The 23,530-nt window shown below is 34.9% G+C and overlaps 2 protein-coding genes and 1 long non-coding RNA gene across 3 annotated transcripts in view; 1 reads left to right on the forward strand and 2 right to left on the reverse strand.

Annotated features, from left to right (window-relative positions):
* LOC145726094 (limbic system-associated membrane protein-like) overlaps positions 1-18,266 on the reverse strand; it is a 45,039-nt gene extending 26,773 nt beyond the window's left edge. The window contains exons 1-2 of the mRNA XM_081975038.1: positions 17,115-18,266; positions 16,733-16,916 (exon numbers count right to left, since the gene is read on the reverse strand). Of these exons, the coding sequence (XP_081831164.1) occupies positions 16,733-16,775 (43 nt within the window). The 5' untranslated portion in view covers positions 16,776-16,916; positions 17,115-18,266. The remainder of the gene's footprint in view (positions 1-16,732; positions 16,917-17,114) is intronic.
* Positions 18,267-18,403: 137 nt separating this feature from the next.
* LOC145726093 (chitooligosaccharidolytic beta-N-acetylglucosaminidase-like) lies at positions 18,404-20,683 on the reverse strand. Its single transcript, XM_081975037.1, has 5 exons — positions 20,514-20,683; positions 19,868-20,461; positions 19,436-19,815; positions 18,890-19,378; positions 18,404-18,835 (listed from the first exon to the last, which is right to left on the reverse strand). The coding sequence occupies exons 1-5, from the start codon at positions 20,558-20,560 to the stop codon at positions 18,561-18,563; spliced, it is 1,785 nt and encodes a 594-aa protein (XP_081831163.1). The 5' UTR covers positions 20,561-20,683; the 3' UTR covers positions 18,404-18,560.
* A 101-nt stretch (positions 20,684-20,784) lies between these two features.
* LOC145726095 (uncharacterized) lies at positions 20,785-21,639 on the forward strand. The gene is made up of 2 exons (XR_014177483.1): positions 20,785-20,914; positions 21,150-21,639. It is a non-coding gene; the product is annotated as an uncharacterized LOC145726095 (long non-coding RNA).
* The last annotated feature ends 1,891 nt before the right edge of the window (positions 21,640-23,530 follow it).

The following is a 23,530-nucleotide window of genomic DNA, read 5'->3' on the forward strand; positions in this document are numbered from 1 at the left end:
ATAAAAATAGTTTGAATTGTGAACAATTGCTAAAACAAATTTCGACAATTGTAAAAGTTGAAATTGTAAAATACATATCACGTGACGTTGACAATGCTATTCTGAGCTTGCAACACTGTCAAGGCTAGTTGACACTTGTCAAAATTAGTCACGTGACTCTTAAAATGTAATTTAATTTTTGAAAATTGGGTAAATTAAATTTAATTAAATTTAGACAGTGGCAAAAGTTGAAATTGTAAAAACTATATGTCACGTGACATTGATAATCCAATTTTTGAGCTTTCAATACTGTAAAGACCAGTTGACACCTGTCAAAACTGTCATTTGAACTAAAAAAAGCAGTTTGAACTGTGAAAAAATGCTAAATCAAATTCAGGCAGTTGTAAAAGCTGAATTTGTAAAATACATATCACGTGACATTGACAGTACTATTCTGAGCTTGCAACACTGTAAAGGCTGGTTGACACCTGTCAAAATGAGTCACGTGACTTTTAAAATGTTGCTTAAACGTTGAAAATTATGTAAATTAAATATAGAAATTTGCAAAAGTTGCAATTGTAAGAAACATATGTCACGTGACATTGATAATCCAATTTTTGAGCTTTCAATATTGTAAAGACCAGTTGACACTTGTCGAAACTGTAATCTGAACATAAAAAATAGTTTGAACTGTAAAAATATGCTAAATCAAATTTAGGCAGTTTAAAAGCTAAATTTGTAAAATACGCGTCACGTGACGTTGATAATACAATTTTAAGCTTCCAACACTAAAGACTAGTTGACATCTGGCAAAACTGACATTTAAACATAAAAAATAGTTTGGACTGTGAAAAAAGGCTAAATCAAATTTAGGCAGTTTAAAAGCTAAATTTGTAAAATACGCGTTACGTGACGTTGATAATACAATTTTGGGCTTGCAGCATTGTAAAGGCTAGTTGACACCTGTAAAAATCAATCACGTGACATTCAAAATGTAGTTTAATCGTTGAAAATTTGATAAATTCAATTTAGACAATTGCAAAAGCTGAAATTGTACGTGACAGATCATGTGACTTTTATAATCCAATTTGTGAGCTTGCAACGCTGTATTGGCCAGTTGACACCTATCAAAATAGTCACGTGACCATAAAAATAATTGAAACTGCAAAAATTAGCTGAATCCAATTTAGACAGTTGTAAAAGCTAAAAATATAAACACACGTCACGTAACGTAGATAATGCAATACTGTAAAGGCTAGTTGGCACCTGTCAAAATCAATCACGTGACTTTTAAAACGCAGTTTAATTGATGAAAACTTGGAAAGTTTAGACATCAGTTGCAAAAGCTGAAATTATACGGGACATGTCAGGTGATTTTTATAACCTAATTATTGAGCTTGCAACACTGTATAAGCCAGTTGACTCCTGTCAAATGTTAGAACAGTCACGTGACCATAGAAATTAGTTTGAACTGTAAAAATTTGATAAAGCAAATTTTGCCAATAAATGTAAAAGCGGAAATTATAATTTTATAACTTACTGTCAAAAACTAAAATTTTACAGTTACTTATATCAAATTTCTACGTGAAACAAATGTTGATAAAAATTTCTTGAAAACGTTAGATTACATTTGCAATTCAACGTTGCTGTTGCAAATTTTGATTCCAGCAACATTTTTGCTATATTTTAATGTTTCACAATCTATCATAATCAACGCTAAGTTACGTTTCACTACAAAGTTTTTTGACGTTATTGTGCTTACTGGGTAATAACGTTAAATAGATGTTGATAAGTATTTCTTGTTAAATTACATTTGCAAATCAACGTTGCTGTTGCAAGTTAATTAAACCTTGATTCAGGCGACATTTTTACTTCTATTTTAACGTTGTCCTAAAATCAACGTTCGGTTGCGTTTCAGTACAACGTTTCTTTAACGTAGTTGTGTTTACTGGGAAACTATTATCAAATAATTCTCGAGTTACAACTGACTGAAATTACTGGAAAAACAGCATTTCAGTGTAAACCAAGTTGACTTTTTTCACTCGTTCTAACAGTTTGTTAATGAACTTTTACTTTAACTTAATTAGAATAGCTTTCTTTGAATTAGCAAAGTGATTTACACCTAAAACAAGTCTATAAGTCGTTTTTCCGCTACGTGGTAATAATTTTGAGGTAAGCCTAGATTAATTACGTGCTCACGGCCGGTATCCGGAGCTTTATCCCTATATTTACCCCTTTCCTCTTCACGCTTTTCCAAAAGTTAGGCTTGAAAACCGCAACAAATTATGACTGCGCCAATGGCTCAACGATCCCCAGTTTAATAAATGATTTATAGCAAATCTCACGGGCGACATAACAGTATTTCATGCTAACCAGTTCCAAGCAGGATTCTCTAACAATTCATAAATGCTCTCAATAGTACAAGTTGCCTTGGTTTGGGGAATAAAATTCGTCGGACCGTAAAGGGAGCTTAATGGATAATCAGCGTTCCCTTTTAGTGTGAATTAATACTTTAAAGGTAGCTGGACCACACCTGTAAAATTGAAATTCCTATCGGAAAAACCCGAGGCAAATATGTTACCTACAACCCTCAAGTGTACCGTAGGGAAATCACAAGCACTTCGCCTTGCAGATATTTCAATATGCTTATCTAAACTTTCCTATAATTTTCATATGAGGATGCAACTGAAATGCAGTTTACCTAAACTTGGCTTGAATCCAATATGAAATGTCCGTCAAAGGGGACAGCGAACCCAAGGAAATGGAAATTATTCACGAAAATGCCACTTTTTCAATCCCCACATATAATATTTTCACTCAAATAAGCTCCGCATATCTCTGGGAGTGTTTGCTTATTCTGCAAAGCTTAAGTGCTTTCCCAACGCCAGAAAAAGGTCAGAAGGGCGTAAATATTATGACTAGACGGAAAGCCCCGAAACCTTCTCTTGAAACCCTGATTCTAGTTACAATTATTATTATACGGTCACATTGACCGTAAAACTAAAATTATTTTAAAAAAGCATTTCGCGGTAAATCGAGTTTACAATCAATTTACCTTTAATCGCCCTTCTCCTAAAAGCTTTTCCCAGCTAAAAACTTGTTCTATTTCCCGTACGGCGGCACTACTTGTGTTTTTAACTGTTGCGAACGTTTCCAGTTTTGCGGGTTTTTAAGTGGAACCCAACGTTCTAATTAACGAGAAAAGTAAATTTTACACAATCAACCGAAACCTAAATGAAGGAAAATGTTTTAAAACTAAAACCAAGTTTAAAATAAAGATTAAAAATTGTCATTAAATACATTTAAGTGAAAAATAAAGTGGAAGAAAAATTAATTAACCTTAAATTTGTGGGTGATGCCTGAAGAAACCACGAATTTTTTTTATAGAGTTATTATAAGAAATCCGATTGTCAAACCTTACTTAACCTAACAAAACCGAATTAACATTAAACATTAAAAGTGTAATAAACTTTTACATCAAATGTTAAGTATCTATGAATCTGATATAGATAATAGGCACGACCCTAATTTAACCTAACCCAAGTCCAAACAGGGAAAAACTTGCTCAAAATGCATGAAAAATTGCAATCTGAACGCTTCTAAGACATTACAGAAGCTTTTAAGCGTCATTTTGCACTGTTATGGAAGCTTCTCAGACTTTCTAAAAGCTTCTGAAATTTTCTGAGACTTTCTGGGACATTTTCAAAGTTCTTGGGACTTTCTGAAATTTTTTAGAAGCCTCTCTGACTTTCTGAATCAAAAAAGCAGCTTTTAGCTTGGTTTTGCCAACTGATGATGACAGTGAAACTATGATATAAAAAGGAAAAAAATCAACTGGATACCTACCCAGTCAATACAAAAACATTTTTGCATCTAAATGAATAACAAAATAAAAGTTTTTAGACCGTAATAAATTATTCATATCGTTTAATATAAAATTTAACTTTATTGAAACCAGCTTTTAGTTTCGAGCGAATATTTCTGGTTTGGTAATTTATTGAATTGATCGTCGTATGTAAAATATTAGGCACTGAATTTTTCAACGGAATTCAATAATATACACGCGGAAAATTGAAATTGCGTTTTGTGATTAAATCCATTTCTGCCCATAAAGGGATTGGAATTAAAGGCTCGCTCAAGTCATTACAATTAAGCGCAATAATAAAACAGGAAAACAATCGTCAAAACTAAGTTACACTCATGTCGATTGTGCAATTTGAAGACGAAATTACTTACGGAGCTGGCGTTATAACTATCTGAAACGAGTCTAGTCTCCTCCACCCTGCTCATAAACTGACGGAAATTACTGAATTCCTAGGGCCCTTTTCCACGATTCCGTTCCTTGGATGACGTTTTATTACCAGTTTTACCACATCCTCAACCCTAATAGTACTTCCAAGTCATCTACATCAAATTATTGGTATGGGAATTTACGTATCTTTGATGAAAAATTTTGTTCAGAAAAAGCCGCATCTGAGTAGCAAAATTTGTTGTAAATCTACCTATAGGAGAGAAATCACAAATTATAAACGCAAACTAAATTTTTCCGGTTGGAGAAAATCGAATTCGGATTATTCTAGACGACCGGAGACAAACAACTAGGTCGAAGACAATTATTTGCAGTTTAGCAAATGGTAATTTTATTATCCTGTCAATTCGGCACCCTCAAACGCGATTAATTTCATTGATGGTGTTTGGATTGTTGACGGACGAACTTTATTGCGTCCTATTTCTCGTTTGTGGGCTCGTTACGAAGTGCCGATGCCCCCGGACGTATAATTGGCAGAATTCATATCTGAACCCGGTGCGAACTGTCCGATCCCGATCAGTCAATCGATGTTAAATTTCCACTTTGATTTTAAACATTTTACTGATTTCCGATCGTTTTGACGAAACTTGATTGATATTTGGTAGCAACATGTCTATATTTGCAGCATTAAAGAAAATCTCAATATTTTGAGTAGTTTGTGATTCTTCCAGAAAGTCTCAGAAGCTTTCAGAAAGTCTGAGAAACTTCCAAAAAATTACAGAAGCTCTCGAAAAATCCTAGAAGAAGAAAATCCTTTCGAATCCTAACTTCGATAACGTCCCAGAAAGTCTCAGAAGCTTTAAGCACTTCCAGAAGCTGTTTGAAAGTCTGAGAAACTCTCAAAAAGTCCTAGAAGCTTCCAGAAAGTCTGAGAAGCTTTCAAAAAATCCCAGAAGCGTCCGAAAAATCCTAGAAGCTTCAAGAAAGTCACAGAATCGTCGATAACGTCCCACAAAGTCTCAGAAGCTGTTGGAAAGTCTGATAAACTCTCAAAAAGTTCCAGAAGCTTTCAGAAAGCCAGAGATGTTTCCAAAAAATTTCAGAAGCTCCCTAAAAAAATCTTAGAGGCTTCAAGAAAGTCACAGAAACTTCGATAACGACCCAGAAAGTCTCAGAAGCTGTTGGAAAGTCTGAGAAACTCTCAAAAAGTTCCAGAAGCTTTCAGAAAGCCTGAGATGCTTCCAAAAAATTTCAGAAGCTCCCTAAAAAATCTTAGAAGCTTCAAGAAAGTCACAGAATCTTCGATAACGTCCCAGAAAGTCTCAGAAGCTGTTGGAAAGTCTGAGAAACTCTCAAAAAGTTCCAGAAGCTTTCAGAAAGCCTGAGATGCTTGCAAAAAACTTCAGAAGCTCCCTAAAAAAATCTTAGAAGCTTCAAGAAAGTCACAGAATCTTTGAGAACATCCCAGAAAGTCTCCGAAGCTGTTGGAAAGTGTGAGAAACTCTCAAAAAGTTCCAGAAGCTTTCAGAAAGCCTGAGATGCTTCCAAAAAATTTCAGAAGCTCCCTAAAAAAATCTTAGAAGCTTCAAGAAAGTCACAGAAACTTCGATAACGACCCAGAAAGTCTCAGAAGTTGTTGGAAAGTCTGAGGAATTCTCAAAAAGTTCCAGAAGCTTCCAGAAAGTCTAAGAAGCTTTCAAAAAGTTCCAGAAGCTATCAGAAAGCCTGAGATGCTTCCAAAAAATTTTAGAAGCTCCCTAAAAAAATCTTAGAAGCTTCAAGAAAGTCACAGAAACTTCGATAACGACCCAGAAAGTCTCAGAAGTTGTTGGAAAGTCTCAGAAACTCTCAAAAAGTTCCAGAAGCTATCAGAAAGCCTGAGATGCTTCCAAAAAATTTCAGAAGCTCCCTAAAAAATCTTAGAGGCTTCAAGAAAGTCACAGAATCTTCGATAACATCCCAGAAAGCCTCAGAAGCTGTTGGAAAGTCTGAGAAACTCTCAAAAAGTTCCAGAAGCTTTCAGAAAGCTTGAGATGCTTTCAAAAAATTTCAGAAGCTCCCTAAAAAAATCTTAGAAGCTTCAAGAAAGTCACAGAAACTTCGATAACGACCCAGAAAGTCTCAGAAGTTGTTGGAAAGTCTGAGAAACTCTCAAGAAGTTCCAGAAGCTTCCAGAAAGTCTGAGAAGCTTTCAAAAAGTTCCAGAAGCTATCAGAAAGCCTGAGATGCTTCTAAAAAATTTCAGAAGCTCCCTAAAAAATCTTAGAAGCTTCAAGAAAGTCACAGAATCTTCGATAACGTCCCAGAAAGTCTCAGAAGCTGTTGAAAGGTCTGAGAAACTCTCAAAAAGTTCCAGAAGCTTTCAGAAAGCCTGAGATGCTTCTAAAAAATTTCAGAAGCTCCCTAAAAAATCTTAGAAACTTCAAGAAAGTCACAGAATCTTCGATAACGTCCCAGAAAGTCTCAGAAGCTGTTGGAAAGTTTGAGAAACTCTCAAAAAGTTCCAGAAGCTATCAGAAAGCCTGAGATGCTTCCAAAAAATTTCAGAAGCTCCCTAAAAAATCTTAGAGGCTTCAAGAAAGTCACAGAATCTTCGATAACGTCCCAGAAAGCGTCAGAAGCTGTTGGAAAGTCTGAGAAACTCTCAAAGAGTTCCAGAAGCTTTCAGAAAGCTTGAGATGCTTTCAAAAAATCCCAGAAGCGCCCGAAAAATCCTAGAGGCTTCAAGAAAGTCACAGAATCTTCGATAACGTCCCAGAAAGCCTCAGAAGCTGTTGGAAGTCTGAGAAACTCTCAAAAAGTTCCAGAAGCTTTCAGAAAGCCTGAGATGTTTCCAAAAAATTTCAGAATCTGCCTAAAAAATCTTAGAAGCTTCAAGAAAGTCACAGAATCTTCGATAACATCCCAGAAAGCCTCAGAAGCTGTTGGAAAGTCTGAGAAAGTCTCAAAAAGTTCCAGAAGCTTTCAGAAAGCTTGAGATGCTTTCAAAAAATTTCAGAAGCTCCCTAAAAAAATCTTAGAAGCTTCAAGAAAGTCACAGAAACTTCGATAACGACCCAGAAAGTCTCAGAAGCTGTTGGAAAGTCTGAGAAACTCTCAAAAAGTTCCAGAAGCTTTCAGAAAGCCTGAGATGCTTCCAAAAAAATTCAGAATCTGCCTAAAAAAATCCTAGAAGCCTCAAGAAAGTCCCAGAAACTTTGAGAACGTCCCAGAAAATCTCAGAAGCTTCTAGAAATTCCAGAAGCTGTTGGAAAGTCTTAGAAACTCTCAAAAAGTCCCAGACGCTTTCAAAAAAGCCCAGAGGCTCCCGAAAAATCCTAGAAGCCTCAAGAAAGTCCCAGAAACTTTGAGAACGTCCCAGAAAGTCTCAGAAGCTTCTAGCAATTCCAGAAGCTGTTGGAAAGTCTTAGAAACTCTCAAAAAGTCCCAGACGCTTTCAAAAAAGCCCAGAGGCTCCCGAAAAATCCTAGAAGCCTCAAGAAAGTCCCAGAAACTTTGAGAACGTCCCAGAAAGTCTCAGAAGCTTCTAGCAATTCCAGAAGCTGTTGGTAAGTCTGATAAACTCTCGAAAAGTCCCAGAAGCTTTCAGAAGGTATGAGAAGCTTTCAAAAAATCCCAAAGTTCTCTGAATAGTGCAAAATTGCACATGAAAATTCTGTTGTCAACTTATAATTTATAGATTTAAAGTTGCAACACATTTCTGGCAAAATACGTTTTGTTACGATATTTAGTTCTTTTGTCTTTTTTTCCTGCCCAGTCTCGAAGAGGGTGTTAAGTGAACCATTTATAATTTTCTGCAGCTTGTTTCGGTAATTTCCTTAGCTGTTCTTAAACGACCGTTTACATTCGAGTCTCGGCCGAGACGACGCTGGGGAAATTTATCCAAAACTGTTTCCAGCACTTAAAGTTGTTGCGTAAAAAGTTTTCGATGCCAAATTGTTTACGCATCCGTATATGGACCCGAAACTAAACAGAGCAAAAGCTTTTCGGATAAGCGAAACACGAACGTAAACTATTGACATGCACTAGATAATCGTGCCGGCTTAAAACTTGAGCACTAAGCACGTATACAGTCATTTTAAAAAGAAATGTGTAATCGATCAATAGCTGTTTCTGGCAGAAAGACACGTACTCGGTTGCATTCGAAATAGGTTCAGCGATGGACGATACAAATAACGTTTAAACTCAATTTTAGTTTTAAACACAAATTTTGCACATGACAAAAAATATAATATAAGAATTCACCAGCATTTTTCTTTCATAAGCATCTAATAAAACAATGGAGTTAAAATGGGCGGATTAAATTTTCAGTCCGTCGAAGAAAGAATTCTTTGGGAGATAAAAATACGCCTCGGTGGCGGATCAGCATAACCGTATTTTGAGACAAATTGAAATTCTGCGAATTCAATTATTCCCATTTACGTATATTTCGAATTCAAGAGGGGTGTCCAATATAAATGGAGTGGCAGAGAGGTGACGAAAAAACCAACTTACGTAAAAATTTGCAATTTTACTCTTAGTCAACTGAAGGCAGTGCACAAAATGCAAAAACTCATTTTTACCGCTAATAACCTAAACAACTTTTTAATTAATAAATTCCAAAACTAACCAACATAGTTACAGTAAATAATTACAAACGGAATATTATGCAAATGGCACAAAATTTTGGGTTAACTCATTAAATTCCGTGCTGGTGAGGTTGTTATTTCAGCACCAGTACAAGCAAATTTACGACCCATTTCCTCCGGAATTTTTGAACCTCTCACCTATTTCATTTTGGACGAAAGCCCAGTAAACACGTATATTAACTAATTTACGTGTGTCTGTATGTTTGTAAGTGATTTAGTTTACCCAGTGCTTTTGTAAATCTCAAAAATTCAATTTGCAAACATGTAATGTATAGAAAGAGTCAAAGTATATTACAATGACGTCAGATTTAGCACAGTTTGACTTTAGTTGTCACATGATTTTAGAACCCCATTTACAGGCAGACAGAAAACTGGTGTCAAAGTTTGACTTGCCAGAAACACAATTTGAAAGGACAGACAAGGACAAAATCGCTTGTCAAATCCACTTGGAGTAAGAAAATGAATGTTTAATGCACATTTATGAAATTCTCATCAAATTTCCTATCCACTAACATGGAAAAAAGACTACAAACTTTTGTAGTCAGGGAGAAAAGCGGTGTCAAAGTTTGAACTGCCAGAAACACAGTTTGAAAGGTCAGTCAGAGACGAAGTCGCTGGTAAAACCCAGTTGGAGTGAAAAAATTACAGTTTTATGCACATTTTCTGAATTCCCTATCCAATAACCTAAAAAAAAACACTTTAAAATTTGGTACAGTCAGGGAAAAGCGGTGTCAAAGTTTGAACTGAGAGAAACGCAGTTTGAAAGGACAGTCAGAAACAAAATCGCTTGTCAAATCCACTTATAGTGAGAAAATTACAGTTTTAGGTACATTTTGGAATCCTCACTAAATTTCCTATTCAATAACCTAAAAAAAAAACACTACTACACCACTATGTGGATTTGGCAATTCCCAGTATATAAAATGTTTTACAACCCAAATAATGTTACTAAAAACGGTAGAAAAACCATAAAAACGGTAGACCTGGCAACACAATGCTAAATAGTGCAGCATTTAAGTCCCTTCTGATAAAAACCAATTTTTTTTGACAAATCACGAACTACTGCTGCTATTGCTTAGATTAAACATTATACTCTTGGATAAAGCAAAAACATCTTCAGATTAGAAAATTCGGTTAGTTTGTCCCTTCAATCTATAGGGTCAGGTTTAATTAGCATTATGAGCGACCAATCGGATGACAACAAACTGACAATCTGAGTATGATTAAATTAATCAAGTTGTCCCTTTGTGCCCGAATTTGATTACAATCCGTGGCCTAAATCGCTTCGGCGGCTTTAATCGGAACGCAGTTACAACAATTAAAACAGAAATTACCGAATCCGGGATGGCGCATTTCTCCGGAGATGTTAATCAGTGTTTAGAGCATTATCCGCTCGTTTAAGTTCCTCCGGGATAACAGTTTCTCATTCCATTACGGCAAATTATATAGTGCAACCGGGCGAGGGCACTCGTTAGACCTACTAAGTTATTTAAAAATGTGATTTATCACGTTATTCCTAAATGGAATGCCGGAAAGTCTTCTTGCCAGCTGAACATGTCGGGCGATTTTAACTTGATTTATTCAGTTAAAAGTTTTAGAGCGGGAATTAGAGAAGAAGATATTCCATTCCAGCGGATTGTTTTCTTTTTATTTCATTTTGAGCAAGTTTAAAAAAATTAAGGTCGGTTTCACTATAACTTCTTCCCATTTAAACTTTTAAAACATTCAGTTTAATTAAAATTAAAACAATTTAAAATAATTATTTAATTCGACAGTCAATAAGCACGTAACAAATAATAATTATTAGGTATTACCACTATAAATTTAGTGAATGAATTAATCCGGCGTGGTAAGCTAATTTATTTTAATTACATCTGTCATTTAATAATTATTTTCTAATAACATTTTTAGCTGATAATAAATTTCTACAGATCTGAATTTTCAGATCTGTTCAGCTTAACAAAATGGCAACAATAAGCTTTTAAACTCGATATACGGTACTTTAATACAATATGTATGTAATAAAATTTATACGGACAAACCTTTTTGCATTTTATTGAATATATTCGCCTCTTTGATTTGAAATAAAAGGATCATGGGAATGAATTTTAAATAAAACCTATTTGTAGTTTCAAATGGCAATGCAAATTTTCCATTACACGGTCGTTTTATCTAGGCTATCGGACAGTAATTGCATAAATTTTAAATATGGTATTATGTAAAGTATTTACTAAATGCAGACATAACAATTTAGTAAGACTGTAAAATTCTTACAATGTCAGATAATTATATTGAAAGATATAATTGTTATTATGGTTTATTTTTGTTGGCTCTCATTTTTAATGCTTATGAAAAATCTTGTTAACCATAACCTCTTTGATTTTTAAAACAAACAAAAATTGCGAGAAAGACATTTATTTTCTATTCCTTTACATAGTTCTAATCAATTTAAACGTTTGAAACTTCCATTTTAACTCAAATCATTTGAAATTAATGAAATGCATCTAAGCACAAAAAGTCACTTTCCTTATTGACAAACTACCCTCATTCGATTCAGCTTCCGCTCTGTTTTTCCTCACCAAACTAAATAAACATGGTACGGCTTTTGCCGCTAATAAAAGGTGTGTTTCTTTTCGTTTTTCAACCCTCATTTATTTTTTTAGGTTTTTTTTTTTCATTTCTATTTGCTGTGAAAGTATTGTAAAGGCTGCTGAACACAATAGGCTTCGGTTTTACCAAACAAGCGTTTACATTAGCGGAATCAAGGACCGTGGGGGAGGGGTTAGGTCAAGAAAGGGGAGCTTTCCCGAACTTTTCATTATTATCCAAAGCCTCGTTTGATTAGATTCAGTGTTGCTTTCAGATATTCCCACTTGTTGTTCGCATTGCATAGTCGAAGGCTTTTTAGTTAATTGCGTTTTGGACCTGCTTCCTACTTTCCAATGGGGGATTTTAAAATGAGAGTTTCTCCCAAGTAATTTGTCCCCCAAGTCACGCTCTTAACAAGACATTAAGTACTTAATGTTTTGTCCCGGCCTCATTTACACTAAGTTATCGGTTATATTCGGCTGTCGACGTCTTACTTCCCCAAAGATGGTTGGGGGAGTAATGACGATCGATGATCCGGACGTGCTTATTGCTCGGACGCGAAATGAATGCTGGAACTTTTTGAACTGTTTTAAAATTGCATATTGTAAAGATGACTTTATCGCTTTTATATTAACTTTCTACTCGTTTTTCCGACTCGCAAAAGAAAATATATCCCTGCCCATTTCCTCAGCAAACATTATCATCGTAAATAAGAATAATATTCTCCGGACGCGGAAATGAGGGACTTTTACCCTGATTTATAAGATTAATATAGGGAGCAGAATAGTGGGCAATAATGTCAGCGGAATTTTTATTCATCTTGGATCGATACTGAGTTTTACTAACCAGGGACTGAATTAAGAATTATTTAGCAAAAATACAATAACAGTTCCAATCTACCAACATTTGACCGGTTAATTTGTACGTCTAATCACGCTTTTAGCGCCACATTAACCCTTCGATTAAGCCACCCCATTTACACTTACTATGGGGGAGTAATTGTGCTGTGCCGCTTTAATATTGCCAAAGGGAAGCTGATTTGTTGTATAATATGTTCACCGTTAACTTATTTTAACTGCTGAAATTTTTTATATTTTTAGTTTCAAAGCAAAGATAGAATTTTTTTTATATACGTTATCGTGTATTTTTTATTTTTAATACTTTACTTGGCTTCGTTAAAAAACTATAAGAAAATGTTAGAAATTACATCTCCGACATTTTCTCAATTTTCCAAAAAAAACAGCAAAGCTAGTAGTAGGTTTCACATAAAATTGTCTAAAACTTTATCTATTTATTAACCCTGTAAATCTTATGGTTACCGAGATCTCAATTTGGGACACACTATATATTTTTATAACTAGAGTCCGGAAGCAACCAACCTTTGACATTTGATGTTAACGATTTTCACATTTGACAGATTTTTTTCATGTTTTTTTTGCTTTTTTCTTTTTTTTTGTGCTTAATTTAGTTTTTTATGCTTATTTGCTGCTATTTTTTGTATGGTTTTATTTTATGTAGGTTAATTTACAATTGCAATATCTATATTGAGAATTGTAGGCTTCTGAAAGACAAAAACATACCAATTATCGTTGCAAAATGGGTAGTAAGTACCAATACAATCAATTATCAATTTACAAATTTAAACTGACCGGATAATTTCCAAATGTTCCTGACGTAGTCTAAAAAAATGTAAAAACATTTCAAAACACTATAGAAGCTCCAAAATGACTTGCAAAAGCTTACAAAACAGCCTAGAATCTTCCAAATGCTTTTCAACTTATCTATAGAAGCTCTCAAATGATTTCAAGACAGTGTTAAAGCTTCCGTATACTTCTAGAACAATCTAACAGCTTTCAAAAGTTTCTAGAACCCTCTATAAGGTTTCAAATGCTTTAAAAGCAGTCCAGAAACTTCAATGCTCTTCAAACTGTTTCCAAATGCTCCTAAAGTAATCTAAAAAGGTTTTAACACACTACAGAAACTCAAAAATGCTTCTCAAGCAGTCGAAAGCCTTCCAAAACAGTCTAGAAGCTTCCAAAAGCTTTTAGAACACTCTAAATAATCTTCAACTAGTCTAGAAGCTCTCAAAAAATTTCAAAGCAGTCTAAAAGCTTCCGTAAATTTATAAAACTCTCCATAAATTTTCAAATGCTTTAAAAGTAGTCTAAAACATTCAATGCTTTTTAAACTCTCTAGAAACTTTACAAATGCTCCTACGGAGTAGTCTAAAAGATTTCAAAATACGACAAAAACTCCAAAATGCTTCTAAAGCAATCGAAAGCCTTCCAAAAGATTTTAGAGCAGTCTGGAAGTTCTCAAAACATTTCAAGACAGTCCAAAAGTTTCCGTATGTTTTTAGAACAGTTTAAGAGCTTCCAAAAGTATCTGGACCGTCTACAAGTTTTTAAACAGTCTAGAACCTTCAATGTTCCTAAAGTAGTCTAAAAAGATTTCAAAACACTACAGAAACTTAAAAATGCTTCTAAAGCAGTCGGAAACCTTTAAAAGCAATCTAGAAGCTTCCAAAAGCTTTTAGAACTCTCTAAAAGTTTCCAAATACCTTTCAACTAGTCTAGAAGCACCAAAAAAATATCAACACAGTCTAGAAGTTCCAAAGACATTCTAGAACCGTTTAAGAATTTCCAAATACCTGTAAAGCATTCCAGAACCTTCAATATGCTTTTTAACTGTCCAAAAACCTTCCAAATACTCCTCAAGTATTTTAAAAAGGTTCTAAATTTTTTCAAAACAGTTTAAAATCTTCCGTATGCTTCTAAAGAAGTTTAAAAGCTTCAAAAAATGTCAAGAATTTAAACTAAAAAAAAAGTAAAAAAAATCTTTGAGTTTTGTGTTTTTTTACAGATTTTTATGTTTTTTTTTTGAGGAACATAATTTTGCTTTTAAAGCTTTTTTTCACGATTTTAGTGTTTTTTAATTCGGCTCTATTTATAACGTAAACAAAAAATGTATAATGTATGATATTCAAATTTAATATCTTAGGCTTTACAGGATATCTCTGCTAAGATTTGTCCATTAGACTTCAATCTACAAAAAGCGTAACACAAAACAGTTTTCAAGCTAAAAAGGGTAACTTATACACTTTTTTACAAACACCCTGTATACAAACACGTATTTACTATTTCTGTGACCTGTTCTTGAATAATATTTGTGTTGTATTAAATTCTTCATTATTATTCATGGCATGTAGTGTGGTCCAGTTATTAAACCCGGTCTTATTCCTGGGTAATTAGGAAATCTACCCAAATTAGTCGATTTAACCGGGCATATGGCAAAACGGTTAGCAAACTGCGGTGTTATTTACATTTATGCACCCCGAAAGCGTTGTGCATTTAAAGTTATATTAGGTTAGGGTCGAAATCGCATTGTATGCGGAGAGAAATAGTATTTATTTGGGATGGGAAATTTATCGGAGCCGAATTACGTGCTTTAAATTTGAATGCGACCACTATAAAGCTATTGGTTGTTCAAACTATTCAAAAGAAATTCAATTAAAACCCGATGGATTGTCGCGTTTAGCACCTGTTAGGAAACTATAACATATATCCAAATGGTAATTTAACTGGGGAAAGCCACAAAAGACTAACACCAGCTCGGATTTTTTCGATTTACTTTAACAATAATCCTTAGTTTAGGATTTGCATAATGAGGCTTTTCGTTTCAAACCCCTCCTAAAAAAAGAAACGCTATTGTAAACCAAATCAAAATCGAATCAATCACTCTATACAGTTTGGCAGTATTGATAAAAGGCTTCTTTACAATACGCTTAAAAAAAAGGTTTTTTCACCCACACTTAAAAAACAACCCTCAAAGGGTGTGTGGACCGTAACAATTAAAGGTGAAACCACCTCATTTATGAACCCCCAGGTAAAACAGAGGCTGCAAAAAACGGGAGAATAAAAGTCTCCCAACTCGACTAGCACTCGTAAAATTACCACCCGTGAGATGACGTTTCTTCATTAAGAATCCTGGAGCCCCACGTCCCACTTCAGCCCCGGGGAATTATTTTCATATTGCCTTGACGTAACCCTAGTACGGATTTAATGAGAGGGAAAAAGAGTAAAAACCTCTCTAGTGTCCCGGCCTCTGCATTTCAAAGTGCAATATCGCTTCTGGTATTTTTGCTTGTTTCGACTTCTTCCTCGGCGAGAAGGTTGTTTTTTTTTTTTTTCTTAAGGCCGGTAAAGTGCTTTCTCTATCGTCCGTGTCGATTGTTGTTTTATATACCATCAAACCTGGTTTATGTCAGTGGGTTTTTATGGTTATTGGCTTGAATTCTAACCAAATAGAAAAATTCTAAAAAATGTATAAAGTGGTCAAAGTTTGTGCTCTCAGAAGTCTGGTTCTTGTAGAGATACAAAACGTCAAACGTTGATTCTGTTTTAATTTGTTATTGAATATAGTAAATTAAAAGCAACAATTTTAGATTTATTAATCAGCTTATATCTTTAAAAATGCTAACTAAACTAACTCACACTGAATTAAATAATATAGGTTTTTAATATGTATGAGGACTACTACATCCAAAAACAAGCTTAATTTGCGTTTTAATGTTTTAATGGAAAATTATTTGTTAAAACAAATATAGGAAAATCCTAATTTTTTTATATTAATTTTCTTGACTTGACTGATTTTTAAATAATAGGTGGCAACATTGGAATATGGACAAAATTTTGGACATACTTAACTTTGTCTTAAAGTCTGTATCTCTTTTGAAGTTGCAAGTCTCCAGATGTGTAGTATTTGCGTAAATGCCTACACAGTGGGTAGTTTTGTGATTGGTCAAGAAAAACGCTACTGTGAAATACCGCACATACGGGCTCTTACCATTAAGTTAAACTGTTGCAGCTGACAAAATAATGAAATGTAACGGAGTACAATGTCAACTTCCCATTTTTGTTGTTTCACCTCTAAAAAGCTCAAAAAAGAGTGCAAGAACTAAAAAATAAAGTGAATATCACAATCTAGGTATAAAACAAACAGGTGTTTTTAGGGTTAAATTCTTAAACTTAATATTAATTTAAACTTAAAAAAAAAACCTACTACATTTTACTTGTAACTTCACTTAATATAACATCTATTACACTACTTCTAAAACTTTACTATTTGGCTTTTATTCAGATAACGACCCAAAACATTACCGTAAATGTAAACGTTTTATTTAATTTCTACTTTGAGTATCCAAAACGATCGTAATGGACAAAACTACATTTTCACTATTTGCCGCAATAAAATTACCCAAAACTTATAAAGGGTCATCATTACTCACCCTCAACGAAAATCAACAGGACAAGGACGCAAGTCGGTGCCATCGTCACTCAACTTCACACTCTAATAGTTTATGAACGAAACTTTAAGGGATTTAAAGGTCCGTTAAGTCCACCTTTTTCTTACTTGGAAACTTGAAAGGACCCTTCAGCATATCTGGTGTTTTTCCGTCAGTTGAACCGCAACTGTAACAACGAGTTCAAATTTTAGTAATAAATTGTAGTGTTGTGCAGTTGAGTTGATGATTAAAGTTGTATATAGTAAAAAGTTTCCGGCGTGACGTTTCTGAATTATAACTCTAAGAGAAGTTGATCCCCGCGAAAGGGGATAAATTTCCCCATTTAGTTTCCAAACTACCAAAGTTTTTTTAAGTACGCTACTACCTATTTGAAGTTGCTTATTATGGTTGTTTTAAAGTTTGGTCTGGTACATCAAACTCAAAATTGAGTTGAAAACTCGCGGGAAATTACGTGACGATAATTTTTGAGTTAGTGATGGTCAACTGGGAGGTTTGAGCAAAGCGCGGGAGCGACACGCGAAGACTGAAAAGCAATTTTCCGACCAACTTTCACGTTTTAAAGGGGGCGCAAGCGCTCCCTTAAACCTTTCAGATCCTTTTGATAACTTTTCTTTCTTGCATTTGCATTGTTAATGCAATCTGATGGTCAGCTATGACATTAAAGTTGATGAGGTCAGGAAAAACCGGAACAGATAATACAAATAAACTTTAGAGAGTTTATTTGCTGAGATGAGAAAAAAAAAAGATGATTTCAACTGAAACTTGGTATAAATAAATAGCATTAATAAATAAGTTTTTTTGACATTTTATTAACGAATTTAATTCTGACATAAAAAACATATTTTTAGAAATTTCGTATTTTTTGAATATCTCCGGAAGGATCACTCTTCTCAACCGTATTTCTTATCTTTGCTGAAATCCCAATGATGTGGCTCGAATTTGAAACACCCTGCACACTCCAATAATGTTCTGTTTGTCGGATGATCAACTTGTTGACTAAAATGCATCTCGCTGACATTGAAGTCGGTTTTTAGCACAATTTGGCCAGAAGTAACAAAGTTCAATCGATAGGCGTAACTTATCTATCATGACGAAAGAGGATGTAGGATATTCAATATCAAATTTATCGGTTTCTCTCTAATTTACCGAAAAATAGTTTAATTATTATGACGGATTTGTGTGACATCACACACAGGTTTATCACATCCGGCCTAAACTATTGGAGTCAATGTTAAAATCAGGTACCTGTACTACAAATATTTTACTTTTAATCAAATCTCCACACTACACGTGTCGAATATAGTAAATTTACTTTGTTTGGCTCATATGTCAACATTAACATCCTACATTTTGTTTTCTTAATCATTGCTAAGTTGCTATTTAGTTAGTTACTGAATTGCATACCGAAAAAATGCTGCTCATCTTAAAAAAATTGGATTTACGATAATTCAAGTGTTTTCCTATCTATAACAATTTATGGATGACACTTAAATGCAAATTTTTAGCATTAAGTTTCATTGCATCTCATCACACCTTATCGTGTCAGGTAAACAGTTTTCCGTATACTAAGTAAATATAGTTTGATTGATGTCTGATGTTTGTTTTTCAATCAAAGGATTTAGATTGGAACAATTCCCATAAATACCGTTCACGTGCGGATTGTATAGTGTGTAATTCCTACAAAATAATAATTGAATATTTCATTTCTGTTGTAAAAACAGATGACGAAACAATAATTTTTCTTAAATCTTTTGTTTCTGAGAAAGAACCGTTTATAATCTTAATCAGTACAATTCAATTTAAAACTAGATCACAAATTTAACTTTCCATATGTAGGACACGACTGCTGATGTCTGAAACACCACTCAGGCTGTATTTCCTCAGCCTCCACCCCCAAACTGACCAGTCTCTCTCTGTGAAGGAGCATACGTTCCTGAGCTTCCTCCCAACTAGTCGACGGCTCCGTCCATAGAGTTTCTGCAAAAGCTGCAGCTCGAGGCCAAAGTCTTGTATCTAGAGAACTAGTTCCTGATTCTTCAGTCCATAGAGCTACTTCACCACCCAGAAATTGACTTTTTCGTTCCCCTAAATAAAAATTTTATTTGTTTTAACTATCTAACAATCGATACCAAAACTTACCAGCAATACTAGAGGGTGTATTGTCATAAATCTTCTGCCAACCTTTATATGGAGTACACCAATTGTTACCATCAGTCACCCATCCAGGAAGTCCGCAATCCAAGTACAATGCATCATAATTGCTTAAAATAAGAGTATAATTTTGTTCCAGCAAAGTTTGTATCGCAGCATCATAGGAAGTGGTCCAAACTTGAATGATATACTTGCTAGGAGGCAGGATTTCGGTCACATTGGCCAATGCGGTCAAGTCGCTAGTCCATAATATAATAGGAATCTCTTTGCCAGCTTTTTTGTACAGTCTTGCAGAAGCCTCGTTTTGAAAATAAGGCCACACTTTATTATAGTAGTTTTCACTAGTTAGATCCCAGCCTTGTTCCACCATCCATTTTGTTAAATCTTCAGTCTGGTTCCAGCAATCAATGTTGACCTCATCCCCACCCATGTGGAACACTTCGGTACCAAACTGATCCAGCAGATCCCCGTACAAATCTAAAAAACTCACACATAAAACATGTTGATAACTAATCATTTTTCAGGCAGCACAACCTTCGAGAATGTCATAGAGCTCACTCTTAGAAGGATCAAACTGGCCACAAGGAGGTTCAACACAGTAATCAGACCAAGGTTTCCAGTTGAAACAAGTCACAACACCACTGTCTTGCCATCCTTCTCCCACATGAGCAGGGGAGTCAAATTCAGGCACTACTCTTACTCCTCTAACTTTTGCATAGTCAATTAAGTCTCTCACAGTCTCATCCGAGTAGATTTTTGAGGTTGTGTAAGCGCCATTTTCGTGAAGTTCAGGGTGGGACTTGGAAACGTAAGGAAAGCTGGCAGTATCCGTTAGGTGCCAGTGGAGGGTGTTCAATTTGGAGGCCGCCATTGCTCTTATGGTGCGCTTTAAAGCTTTTGGTGTAATGTAGTTTCTAAAATTAACCAGTACATAAAAAATAAAACTATGTACATACAATCTACTACCTGGCAGTGTCCAGCAAAATTCCTCTCCAAGAATATACCGGACCATCAGCTATAGATATCTGAGCAGGAAACAACGTTCTGTTACGTAAATCATCATACACCACCAATTGGGCCAAAGTTTCCAAAGCATGTCTAGCACCAAAAAAACTTCCAGCACTAACAGTCACATAAAGATTATTAGGGAGAAGTAGCGTCGAATCCAACTTATAACTTTCGGACACACCAAAAGTAAACCGATCAACTTCCTGTTCGGTTATATCAAAATTTAGATGAACCTCCATTTTTGTACTATTTTTATTTGAGTTTAGTAAAGCTTTGCAGGGTAACAGCTTTTTGATTTTTTTGGTAAAGAGTTCGAAGGCGGAAGCCACTAGATCAGCTACCGTGGTATTCTCGATGGTAGTGTAGGTAAATTTGGCGATATCAATGTCGGCTAAATTGGAGACGTTGAAAGCCTGAGTGGGTTTAGGCCAAACTCCTGCATAATCTAAGCAGAGAAAGTTGCACTCTGCAAAACTTAGAGGGTTGGTGGTGTTGGCAGTTGTTTGAGTTTTTACACAATACCTTTGGGTGCACTGGTAGTGCCATTTCGAGCTATCAAAAATTATGTTCAGTGTGTAGTTAAAAACAAAATAAATAAACTTACCTAACTAAAGATATAAAAAACAAGCACAACACAAGTGGACGCAACATGTCTGAGTATCAGTTGACGTTTGCGATTTATAAGAGGATATCATTAAGCTTTTTTAATTGTCTGAAATAATTCAAATGAACGACTAATACCCATCAAACGGTATATATTGAAAATCACGACTGTGTATACAAAAGATAACGCTTTCAAGTTATTATGTTTTGCTAATTTGTCTGATAACAAGCGAAGGCATGTTGTACTGTGGTTGTGCTAGAGATTATCTCATCAACTAACAAAAAGCTTAATATTATATGTAAATGACCTCTCTGGGTTCTTCAGTCATTGATAGAATGAACTAATCACAGCTGGGCGGTATAAATGAAATAATTTTAGTAAACAATTTTATTTTCAACCAGGTATGTAATAACGTTATTTCTTATGTGTAAACCAGGTGGAAAGATGAAAATTACCTGCTTTTACTTTCCACCCGGGTGGAAAGTGAGTACTTACCTAATTTCTCGACAGAAATCAAATACTTTCCACCTGAGTATGTAATATACTATTCCACTTCTACTTCTATGTTAGAGTATAATACTTTTAATTCGACACTTATTAAATCAAAAATAAATTTTGCTTGTGATATTTTTTTAGTTTAGGTAAGGGATAAACTTAATGGATATTTCCTAAGGCTGGCAAGTGATTATTAGCGGGATCAGAGACAAATTGAAGACCGCTCTAGGTTAGTGCCGGTTTTAATGCCGTTCCGCTCTAATCCCCAACAAATTGTATCTAATATTTAGTATAATCGGCTTAGATGCTGCTGCCGTTACCGGGGCTTAAGCCTCAAATTGGGTTTTATTTGCTCTTCGACCCCCCCTTGTCCGCTAAGGTTTGGGGAGCGATCGGGGGTTTTAATATACGACTCGGACTGCAACAAAAAAAATGTGGAAATCGCGGTTGTTTTCCCACGTCCCGATATTTCAGAGTTAAAATTAAAGTTATAAATTCGGTCACCGAGTCCAGTTTACGATCGACGGTTTTGTTTGCTTTTCCAGAAGAAAAATTGCAGAGTTTTTCGTCTGTTATGACCATATGGAAAAGGTCACACATTTTTGTATTAATATATCAATAATACCACAAAGCCTTTTGTTTATTTCTAATAAATATACGAGTATTAACCACTTTTTGGCAAAACACTACTAAAATAAGATAAAATTACACGAGAAAAATTCATCTTTTCACAGAGTATGGTAAAACGTAACCCCCATTTTCATGCTTGTATATACAAACAGAAACATCCCAAAGAAAGTTTTTCATAAAATATGAACCAAGACAGTTTACTCCTTCATAAAATCCATATGTATATTGAATGTCCCCAGTATGCAAACTATTCAGAGGGGCTTTTCCAGACATTCGCGAGACGAATTTAGACGAGCTCGTTTCGTCCCAACAGAAAAACTAGGGAAATTAGGGCTTCGTATGCAAATAAGTAATTAAAACTGCTTCGCGGACACTGAGGAATTTTGCTCTGGCCGTTTAAACGCGAATAAACAGACCGGGGGAATATTGTCCCTTTATTACCGAACACGAATTGGGATTAACGAAAACGTGGCACAAAGAAAAGAGAGAGAAATTGCTGAAAACAAAACTTCTTTTGTGCCAAAGAATGAAGTATCAAAGCGGAGAGAGTGGATATTATGCCGTTTCTTTCCAAGCTGTTTTATTGTGGTTTCTTTTGCGACGATTTTAAATAATTATTATCGCCTTAGCGTCACGGAAATGCCATCTTTAAAAGTCTAAATTATCATTGCAAATTCTAGCCATTGCTTGTTGTTTTTTATTTTTTAGTAATAATGGAGAAAGAGATTACGCAAAAAAGTCAGAAAATGGTGTGAATCTCACTAATAGTAAGTCCACATGTTTTGTGCTTTTTTTTGTCCATTCAGAAATTACGAACAATGCTCTAGTTTACACAAATACTGCACATGTTGACTTAACATGATTTTTGTGACGTTTAACGGCCTGACCCACTAAAAGCTAAAGCTATAGAATTATTCAAAACTGTGAATTTCGAAACCCAGTCATTTTTGGGAGATTTATGGATAACCAAGAAGTGGAAACAAAGCTTGACTATATAAGTTTCTAGAGTGTTCTATGCAAGCTCCACGCCACTGCCGAGCCACTTGAACATATTTCATGCCAAGCTGGAACACGTCCGGACTCTAATTGGACCAATTCGGCAGCTGCTGACCTAAGCAAATTGATTTTTGAAACTGGAACTCTACAAAAACCTTTTTGCACTTTACGTTCATTTTTTTCTCAATCTGGTATTAACGCGACAAATAACCGGAAAACTTAAAATTTCAAACACGTTTCGATTAAATACCGCCAGTCTGCCACTTTTATCCAGGCTTTGGGATTCTTATCAAACCAATAATTTCTATTCGTAAAGCACTAGGGCTTTACACACGTCCTGGTCATTTATCAGCCAAGTCCAATGTCCCCACAGTCTCATATTTTACGCTCGTAAGTATCGTAATACTCTAACAAATGTACCATTATAAATTATAATAATTTTACTATTGGCGTTTGCCTAGTTTTGCTTTAGGGCTTTGCAGATTTCGTTTGCGTCTAGTTTGCTGTTTAGCTTTTTGCAGATTGGACCATTTTACAAATGTGGCAGATATGGCAATATTTTATAGTTTCCAACGCCTGGTGGCATAGAGTTTTCAATGAATAACAAAATACAAATGCATTTTTCTACTCCTACAGGGATATTGGTTCATTCTTTAACAGTTTAGAGAACGGATAAGTAGGCAATTGCCAACGGTTGAACGATTACAGAATCCTAGATAATCTTCAGCGTGCGTAAAGAAATAGACCAATTAATTACAGCTAATTTTGAACGTAAACAAAATAATTCTTCTGATTGTCATCCTCACTGACAGTTAGCATCAAAACATGGAATTTGGCTTATGTTTCGAGGCAATGAAAAAGCCGTTCAAGTTTCAGTGTTCAATTAAAGAATAAAA

The sequence above is a fragment of the Ips typographus genome, linkage group LG3 (genome assembly GCF_016097725.1).
Source record: "Ips typographus isolate SLU linkage group LG3, UJ_Ityp_2.0, whole genome shotgun sequence".
Taxonomy (NCBI): Eukaryota; Metazoa; Arthropoda; class Insecta; order Coleoptera; family Curculionidae; genus Ips; species Ips typographus.

Excerpts from the sequence above, each read along its gene's own strand:
- LOC145726093 (XM_081975037.1), bottom strand. The coding sequence starts at position 20,560 with ATGTTGCGTCCACTTGTGTTGTGCTTGTTTTTTATATCTTTAGTTAG. Across the intron at positions 20,462-20,513 it reads TTTTTTATATCTTTAGTTAG|CTCGAAATGGCACTACCAGT; the intron begins GTAAGTTTATTT and ends AATTTTTGATAG. Across the intron at positions 19,379-19,435 it reads GCTCTATGACATTCTCGAAG|ATTTGTACGGGGATCTGCTG; the intron begins GTTGTGCTGCCT and ends TGAGTTTTTTAG.